This window comes from Humulus lupulus, chromosome 9 (genome assembly GCF_963169125.1).
Source record: "Humulus lupulus chromosome 9, drHumLupu1.1, whole genome shotgun sequence".
In the NCBI taxonomy this organism is placed as follows: domain Eukaryota; kingdom Viridiplantae; phylum Streptophyta; class Magnoliopsida; order Rosales; family Cannabaceae; genus Humulus; species Humulus lupulus.
In genome coordinates this window covers 180,082,909-180,093,312 of record NC_084801.1, presented here as the reverse complement: position 1 = coordinate 180,093,312, position 10,404 = coordinate 180,082,909, and the positions used below count along the sequence as shown (strand labels likewise).

At 28.4% G+C, this 10,404-nt stretch overlaps 1 protein-coding gene across 1 annotated transcript; it reads left to right on the top strand.

Annotated features, from left to right (window-relative positions):
• Positions 1 to 1,360: 1,360 nt before the first annotated feature.
• Positions 1,361 to 6,778, top strand: LOC133801361 (uncharacterized). The gene is made up of 5 exons (XM_062239549.1): positions 1,361 to 1,699; positions 2,351 to 2,440; positions 2,833 to 2,869; positions 5,346 to 5,945; positions 6,020 to 6,778. The coding sequence occupies exons 4-5, from the start codon at positions 5,346 to 5,348 to the stop codon at positions 6,647 to 6,649; spliced, it is 1,230 nt and encodes a 409-aa protein (XP_062095533.1). The 5' UTR covers positions 1,361 to 1,699; positions 2,351 to 2,440; positions 2,833 to 2,869; the 3' UTR covers positions 6,650 to 6,778.
• Positions 6,779 to 10,404: the final 3,626 nt, after the last annotated feature.

Below are 10,404 nucleotides of genomic sequence, written 5' to 3'. Positions count from 1 at the left end.
TATGTTGACCAAAATAAGGTTTAAGGTACTATTTTGATTTATTTTGTAAAATACAAGATCTAAATGATCATTTAACAAAACACAAAGATTAATTGCATATTCGAAAAAAATTCGGAGGTCAAAATGATATATATATATATTTTTATGACAAAGTAATGTTTAAAAGGATTTGTCCAAGTTGAAGCAATACAAATACAAAACGCTAGAGCGCTGCCTATATTGCTAAAATTTCCCATTTATCTTCTTATGTTTGCAAAACAAAAACTTACGATCATTATGAAGGTAACTTAGACAAGCAACTATTAAAGGTATGCATCTTTCTTGTGTTTGTACTAATTCTTCATGATAGAAATGTAATATTCTTACCATCTTAGAGCATCTCTAATAGAGATGTAAATTTATGATGCATTGCTAAAATATAATACTTCAAATAAAAGTTTTTCCAACGGCCTGCTAAAAATTGATTCAAATTTAGATCAAAATATAACATGATTCAAATTTGGATCATAATAAATATTCACTTTTTTATTTATATATCTGCCATTACTTATTATTTTATAATATTTTTTGATATCTTATTTATTGTTGGCATTAAATGTTCATTTTTTTATTTACTTATTTGTCATTACTTATTATTTTATTATTATTTTTGAAAGAAATTACATGAAATATGAGAATTTTTGTAAAACTTTGATAAATATGATTTTTTTTTCCTTTTAAGTTTTGTATGCCATAATTTATTTATTTACATTTTATGGATTTTTCTCCATATTTTTGTAATTTTATTAAAATATACCATATACTTAATATAAAATTTCAATATTGATTTGTTTTAATTACTTTTATGGATATTTTTATTACTATATTTTTGTAATTATATTTAGGTTAATATGTATGCATATATGGGTGAACTCTTAAGGGTTAGTACCCATGAATAGTTACTTTAATATTAAGATCAATTATCCATATTTATAGTTGTTAATTAATGTTTCTAAAAATAAATTTTAATTTTTTTTAAATTTTTGGAAGAATTACCTGATAAAAAAATGTGTATTTATTATGAAAATATAATATTGTAAACATTTCATTTTTCAAATACATGTCAATATTTAAATATAGCTTGTGTCTTTTATTGGTTAGAAACAAATATTTATATTGATGACTTACTATACCAAGTCATTATATTGTCACATAATCATAATTATTAATACTATAATTATTAATACGCATTTAAGACTTTATTAAGAGCTACTGTGTATAACTTCTAATATTCAAGAAATCAGAACCTACACATGAATAGTAGTCACTAATATTGTAACAGTCGTGGCTGATAATCTAATATTTGCCTAAATCAGAGTGGGAAAATTTGGCGGGTGGTGCGACATATTATGGCCCGTTGCCCCTAATATCTTGTCCTGAGCATCTCCATTCTAACCATACTTGCAAAATACCCTAATATTATTTGCCTCTCTCTCTCCTCTTTGCCTCACTCTCGCCTCTTTCCTCAACGAAACAGTAGCCGCTCCTCTCCAATCGGACCCTCGCCGCTCCTCTCCGACCACTGTGAACCCCCCACAGTCGCTCCTCCACTCGGCGCTCATCTACGACCACCGCGAACCCCCCACAGTCGCTCCTCCACTAGCCGCTCGTCTCCGACTACCGCAAAACCCCCACAGTCGCTCCTCCAAAGAGAGCTCCGGTATATATTTTTGCCTCTGTTATTTCGTGGTTCTCAGCATATATAATATATAATATATAAATATGTAGATCCAGATGCCTCATGCTTATATATATAATACTGCTGTGTATTGTAGTTTACTAGTTTGGTAATCATATTTCCACTTTGGACCTTCAACTTCTTCTTTCTCCCTTAATAAAGGAAATGCTGCTAGTTTTATTAACAGCAGAGGAATTGCAAAAAAAGTAAAGAATTCTTCTGCTTATCAAATAAGAGACTGCTGGTAATTATTTCACAATCAAAACCACAACTGTAATTAGACCCTCTTATATATATTTTTAGTCCAGTTATATACTATTCCAGTGTGATTGTCCATAATATTAATGAGATATGATTTTTTTTTTCTTTGAAAGGGAATGGGATATAATTGTGAAAAGTAATTTTTTTTGGAGTCCCCTATAATTGAATTTCCATCTTTTACTACTAGTCTTCTTACCATGCTCAATATTTGTTATATTTTATAAGGGTTAAGTAGATTCTGTAACTTTAAATTTATAAATACCATGTAGCTGCAATTTCATCTAAACAGATCAAAACCATAATCTTTTCTAGCATGATTGTTTATCCAATTTGAGGCTTTTATTAATCTGTAATACCTTGATACTTCTGCAGACTTAGGAGCCCTGGGAAACTATCCTGGTTCTCCTTTTCTTCCATCCGATTCTGACATCTTATTAGACTCTCCAGAGCCGGAGGATATAGGTAAGTTCTATAGCTTATGTTGTCTCATGCTTCTAAATTTGGACATTAGTGCTTTTGTCATCAGTAAAGGGTAAACATGCTGACTATGAAGTACTAAATTTAGTATTGGCCCTGCCATGCAGAGTAGAATTACATTCCTTTGTCGTTTTATTGGGCTTGTTTTAACATAAATAACATCCAAGTTTTTTTACCCAAAAAAAACGAAACAGACAAAATGTTACAACTAAAGTTTAAATTTGGTTTTTCCAACAGTGTTGTTACCCTTGCAAGATTGCATTGATTTTTTTTTTTAAAATTCAGATATGCTTTCCATTATTGAATTTGAATGTTTCTACACCATTTCAGCTTTGTTGTTGTTGCTCATTATCTAATTAATTCTTTCTTTATGACAGTTGAGGACTTCTTCGCCGATTCTGTCCCAAATTGAAGGTAAATAAATTCATCCAAGTTCTACTAGACTACTACTATGTTTAGGATGGTATTCAACTTTAAGTGTATAAACTCCTTTTTACATCTTGGTAGCATTTTAACACCAGTTTTACCATGACATCACCTCTGTTCCATACTCGTGCAGTAATATTAATGATTTTTACATTCATGGTGTTGGCTGACACATATTGGTTTCATTTAGTAGCCTGTGAGTGAAGAGTTGTTTGGAGCTTATATGGTCAAAATTGAAACACATCAGCCCTTTACTATCTGTTCAATTGTATTCTTTGGTTTAAATGCAAGCTACATTGGCTTTCTTTAGGAAAATTTGGCATGGATATGCAAGCTACTGCTTATATATATATATATATTTGTTCGTGTGTGTGTATATATATATATGTTTTATATATCTATGTCAGTAGAGGTCTTGTAACTAGGCTTCATTGTTGTGCACAACAATTAGGTTGAACGGTCATTCTTTTGTGTTCCCTATGGGTCATTTGCATGGAAGCCATTGAGGACTTAAAAATCTGCCCTGATATATACCTAGCGGTGGCCACAAAGGCTATATAAAATTTGAGTGCAATTAGCCCGGCCTCTATGCAAAATGAATTTATTAGCACTTAAGTTAGGCATGAAGATTCCCACACCAAAAAAAAAAAGAAGTTAGGCATGAAGATCACTTTGAGCCTTGTAACCGAACTAAATAGCAAGAAAATGGAATTGTAGGAGAAAAGTACTTTTCTTATGACTTATTTATAAAAACTCTTGTAATGAACTCATTTTTTATTTTATATTTTAATTATAATTGAAAGTGGCTAATAAAGATATACATATAAAAATTATTTGAATGATGAGTTATATCAAGATTTTATATGGCATTAAGTTGATTTAATTTTGTTTAAATTTAATTTTTTGGGTTGATTTTGTGTAAAAATTGAAGTAGTATCTCTTGGAAATTTGGTCACTAGAGTATTTATAATTTTGTGGCATCAAAGTATTTATTTTTCAATTATGTTATCGGTTTAATTAATATGTGAATGTGTGTACAAAGTAAGATGTGTTTAGTGATAAATTTATATATGTATATAAAATTGTATATTAATAATATGTATATTGTGAATGTTTTGAGAATTTTCTGAGTGATTTTTGTAGGGTTTTAAATTTTTTAGATATGTTACAATAGAGATGTTATGGTGCCGAAAATTTAGTAGAGTTAGATTACTAAATAAATAATAATATAATAAATAAAATATTGAATAATTAGAATTAACAAAATAAATTAAAGAATAAATTAAAACATTAGATAAATAATTTAATTTAATATTAACGATTTAATAATTTTAAAATAAAGTGAAAAATTATAATTTAATATTAACAAATATAGTAATTTAAAAATAAATTAAAAATTTAGATAAATAATTTCAAAATAAATTAAAAAATTATAATTTAATTTTATATTAACAAATTTAGTAATTTAAAAATAAATTAAAAGTTAGATAAATAATTTCAAAATAAATTACAAAATTATAATTTAATTTAAGAAATTTAGTAATTTAAAAATAAATTAAGAAATTAGATAAATAATTTAATAATAAATTAAAAAATTAAAATTTAATTTAACATTAACAAATTTAGTAATTTAAAAATAAATTAAAAATTAAAATTTAATTTAATATTAACAAATTTAGTAATTTAAAAATATATTAAAAATTAAAATTTAATTTAATATTAACAAATTTGTAATTGAAAATAAATTAAAAAATTAGATAAATAATTTCAAAATACTAATAAATTAATTTAAAAATTAGAGGAATAATTTAAAAATAAATCATTAATTAATTGAGATGAAAAAAATAAGTTTGATAATTAAAAAAAACTAATCAATTAATTTTTTATGGTATCATAAGATTTTATAAGACATCATAAAACAGCTAGTGTTTAAAAATATTTCATTTTTTGTTGCTTTTCTTTGGTAATAAAATTTGATTACCAAAGATAGGATAGAAGTTTTATATATTATCACCTAGTGATAATGTTTTCTTAATTATTTTCAATCACGAAAAGCCTTAGACCCGTTCGGAGAGGCTGAGTCAGTAAGAATTCTTAAATATGCTTCTCCGAATTATCCAGGACGGTATATGTCCGCATGGATGGTTTGGATTTGTTGTGTACCTATAATTTGATATAGTACTCATTTTATTGTTTTGTTTATAAAGATTTCAATATGTCTCATTTGTTCTCGTAAGTGGGCAAACTTAATTTTAGTCTAACCACTTATGAGAACCATAAGGAGGTGCTGTTGAAATTTTTACATAAACGAAATAATTTTAAGAGTGTAGATTAAATTATATGTATACTACAAATCTGAATGGGATAGGTTCTTTACCCCTATAGAACTGGAGTGAAAATGTGGATTAGGACACACACACACATAATCAATAATTTTTAATTGTTGTTTATTCTTATATCGTAGATGCCGATCGATAAGAGTTGGACGACATTAAGGAATCGTAACTGTGATGCTTATTGGAACGGTCTCCAAGCCTTCTTGAAAATGGCAAAAGAACATGTAGATTGCGACGGGAGAGTTTTATGCCCGTGCGTGAGGTGCCTAAATGTTAAACTACAAACTATAGATACGGTGGAGGCTCATATCTTTGACAAGGGTTTTCAACAGAATTATCAAAAGTGGGTTTACCACGGTGAGGTGGAAGTTGGTGTCGCCAATAAGGTAGTTGAGGAGAATGAAGATGTAGACGATTTCATCTCAACGACAAATGCAGAGGAAGCAGATGGTGTGTCTGGCAGTCGAATGAGACAGTATTATGACGAGTTGTTCGACGAGATTGAAGCTGAGTTGTATCCGGGTTGTGATTGGATATCATCCTCAAACTTTTTGGTGAAGTTGATGCATTTGAAAGTTAGGGGGAAGTGGCCAAATGACTCTTTCGATGAATTGTTGAAGTTACTAAAATTTGCATTTCCGAAAAATAATAAAATTCCCCCAACACACTACGAAGTGAAAAAGAAGCTGAGTAACTCTTTCGTGAATGACGATGCTCGCAAAGATTATGTAAGTTTGAATTATGTTTTTTAATATTAATAGAATTATATTTAATGTTAGTGTCTAACATTTTTTGAAAACAGGAAAAACTAAAGGCTGATTTTGAGTTACAAACCCAGCAAACATCCATTTGTGCATCCAATAATGGTGATTCGACAACAGTTGATCAGGTGGAGGTACTACAAAAAGTATTGGGCCAAAGGCATGGACATGAGCGAGGAGTGGGCTGCAAATTGAAGGGGTCGGGGTCATCATCGACCCAGCACTCTCACTTTAGCGAGTCTCAAGCTCCTCCTCATCATTCAAGAGAATATATAGAAAAATTGGAGAATAATCTACAAAAATTGACTGACCAAGTTAATTTCTTATCTCAATCTTTTCTACCTTCATTTCGTCCACCAAACGTTCAGATGCCGCCTATGCCTCATAGCGAAAATATTTTTGGAGCTTCGTCTTCTCAACCTCCAGTTCCAACCCATCCTTCCACGTGCGGGGTATTGCCGTTTCAACATATGGTACCTCCATACATGTACGGAGCAACACCTTATCCGTGGCCAATTCCACCGTCATCGCAGCCGTCGTATCCCTACATGTATGGAGTTGGATCGTCCACATTACCTCTCCAATATCCTTGGCCGATGTCGCCACCGCAGCAACCACAACCGCAACAAGAAGACAATAGGGAGGACGAGGCAGTTGATTTAGGAGATTAAGTTTATTTTATTATTAATTATTGTTAAATTATATGAACTGTATAAATATTTGTTATCTTAATGTATTATGAATAATTGTTATCTTATTAAACTAATTTGAATATTTAATATAATATTTTTTATTTTTAATATTTTTGTTTTCAATTATTTAAATTTAAATTAATAATTAATTAAAATTTTATTTAATTATTTAATTTTATTATTTTTTATAAATAAAATAGTTTTAGGGGTGAGGGGATATTGACTAATATTTATGTCACCTGTAAACATTTAGGGCGACATCTCATGGTATTAGGGGCAACATGTCGCCCTTAACAATCAAGTATTAGGGGCAACATGTCGCCTCTAATAATCAAGTATTAAGGGCAACTATTAGCATATCAGGGGCAACACATCGATAAAAGTTATGCAAAATATTCAAATTTTTGGGGCGACATTTCAACTTTTAGGGGCGACATATATTTAAATATTAGAGGCGAGCCATTGAGTCGTCCCTAATATACCATATTAGACACATTTTATTAGGGGCAACATGTCGCCTCTGATATGTATCAGTGGTGACTTTTAGGGTTATTAAGGAAGACATGCGTAGCCCCTAAAACCCATTTTTGTTGTAGTGCATTGAAAAGTCTTCCATACATATATATACAAAATTAATGGTATACATAAAACCATTTAATTTCTTCCATTATATATACATATATTATTGTTATTATTATTTTTATATGTATATACATATATATATAAGATTATAAAATAGTAAATATTTATATATATAAATATGGATGTATTATTATTGTTATTGTATTATTTTTATATATACATTCAAATATGAGGTGATGAGAATGACTTTCACTAATTGTGATGATGATGATGTCTGGGTTATGTCATTATACATATGTATGTTTTGGATTATTGTTGGAGATGTATATATGTCATTTAATTTAATTTTAAATAATAACTGGTTACCATTATAAAAATAATTTTGGATTTTTTAGTAATGTGGCGGTAATCGGTTACCACTATCAATTTTAACTACCATGGAAATCAATTTTAACTACCATGAAAAGTACTCGAGTGAATTGTAACTGATTACTAACAGATTTGGAAGAAAGTACAAAAGAAGAAGAAGAAGGTAACCAATTATCTTTATTAAAATAACTAATTAATAACTAGTTACTAAGCCAAAACTAGAAAAAAATAAAACTTAAAAAATTAAAAATTAATCATAGAAGTAGTAGTAGAAGAAGAAGGTAACTGTTACTTAGGTAGTTTCATAAAAAAAACTAGATTTGAAAATAAAATCATATTTAAAAATAAACATGAAGAAGGAGATTAAATAAGGTAACTTGTTACAACTAAGTCCACAAAAAAAATTCAGATATGAAAACAAAACAAAATCGTGATAGTAATTGGTTATTTAGGTAGTTTTATAAAGAAAACCAGATCTGAAAAATAAAATCAGATTTAAAAATAACCATGAAGAAGTAGATTAAATGAGGTGATTGGTTATAACTAAGTCGACAAAAAACTCAGATCTGAAAACAAAATAGAATCGTGACAGTAACTAGTTACTTAGACAGATTTGGAAAAAAAAACCATATCTGAAAAAGAAAACTAGATCTGAAAAAAAAAAAAATCTGAAACAACAAAGAAGACGCAGAAGAAGAAGAAGACAAATCGGAGATGGTGTCAGCGGTGACTGGAGATAGGTCGTCCATTTGTCAGTGTGAGAGAACTCCCATTGTTGAGAGAGAAAATGATCGACTGTCATTGTTGTGAGACAAATAGAGAGTGAGTAAAAAATATGTGAAAGATGGAGAAAAAGAGGAAAGTAAGAGAGAGAGAATGTATATTTTTGTTTATGGTATTTTGTTCATAGTATTTTGTGGGATTCCCATATTTTAAACTCTTTTTTTGCTAGAATTACCATATTTTGTGGTATAAATAAATATAAAAAATAATTGATTTTTTCCCATATTTTTGTAAAGCTCTCTTATTTTGGTATCTTATTTAGTATTAACATTAGATATAGATTTTTTTACATTACTTTTATATCTATGTGCCTTTGAGCACAATTGTAAAAATTATTCTATATATGTCCTTTGTGTTAAATTTGGCACAATTTTTATATCTCTAGCTAAAGATGGTCTTATATATAGCAATTCTTATGATATTGTATAGCACTACGAGTATAGTTATTACATTTTAAGCACAAATAAATTCAAATAGACAAATGATGTCATTATTAATATTTTATTATTTTTTAGTATCTAATTTATTATTGACATTAAATATAAATTAATATAATTGTTTTTATATTTTCAATAAATATTAAATAATTATTAATTAAATAATTATTTTTGCATCAACTTTATATCTAGAAGCACAATTATTAAAATTGGATCAAATATAAATTTATTAAATTTTTATATTAAATTTAGAATAATATTTACATATCTCATTCAACATAATGTTACTAATTAGATACAACTTACAATAGCACGATGGTGTTTTATAAATGTGAACATAGAAATTAATATTTTATTGACGTGAACATACAAATTGTTTGATAAAAAAATGATAGTGTTTGTAACTATCTTGTTAATTTTCGTTACTTTTATAACATGGCACAAAAAAAATTAAAAGAAAAATTGTTAGTGTTTTGTATAAATGGTTACTATGATCAGATATATTACATTTAAACATACAGTAATAACGATGTATCTTATGATAACAAAAAGTATATATATATATAGCGAAATTAAATGAAAAGTTGATTTTTGAAATAAAAAGATAGGGTATTTTCAAACCAAAATACGATATTTTTAGATATATAAAAACTTAAAAGTATTTATTTTCAAAATAAAAGTTCAAAACTTGTATATTTCTACAAAATAAAACTAGTGTAATGTTTTGTGTACCCAAAATGGTGACAATATGATGTGACAGTTTCTTCTCGCGAATCACATTTATTTCATAGGGGACTCACTATTTAAGAATACACTATCACATCACTGTGTAATATTTTTTATGCATAGTTTGAGTATACGTATATTTATGAATTTTTTAAAGTACTTTTAAAAAATTATGATTATATTTTTTTTTGACGTAGAAGCTGATATTTATGCAATTTAATTTCCCATAAATTTGTAAAAAACAAAAAAAAGTAGGAAAAATACTAATTTGACTTTTGTGTTTTATTAAATGATAAATCAGACTATGTGTTTTACAAAACGGAACAAAATAATACCCGAGCCTAATTTTCGTCATAGTTTTTTTAGATGACATAAATAAATTAATTAAAAAAGTATTATAAATAATAAAAAAAATAACATAAATAATCAGATTTAAATAAAAAATAATAAAATTAAAACAAAAACAAATCTAAAAATCAATCTGTTCATCTTTTTTTTCTTCTTCTTCGTCTTGTTCTTCGTCTTCAATGGAGCTACTGGCCGAGTAACCCCAAAAACCCAACCATCTCTATCTTGTAATTCTTTGCCCGAGAAAATCAATAATGAGCTCCAGTCTAGGGGTCGGCCTTCTTCTCAGATATGTGTGGAGCAATAGCTGACGATGAAGTAGAGAAAACCATTTGTCGACCGTGAATACAAGGCAAAGGACAGTTGGCCTTCTTCTCGGATCTGGAGGGTCGGCCTTCTTCTCAGATCTAGGTGGAGCACTATCCGACGGTGAAAGACCTCTCTCAAAGTTGTCTCGCTGAGACTGAGATGTTTAGCCTTCAAGGGTGG

Bases quoted from the DNA above. Each gene is read 5' to 3' on its own strand.
- LOC133801361 (XM_062239549.1), top strand. From the start codon at position 5,346: ATGCCGATCGATAAGAGTTGGACGACATTAAGGAATCGTAACTGTGAT. The intron at 5,946-6,019 runs GTAAGTTTGAAT...TTTTGAAAACAG, and splicing joins ACGATGCTCGCAAAGATTAT to GAAAAACTAAAGGCTGATTT.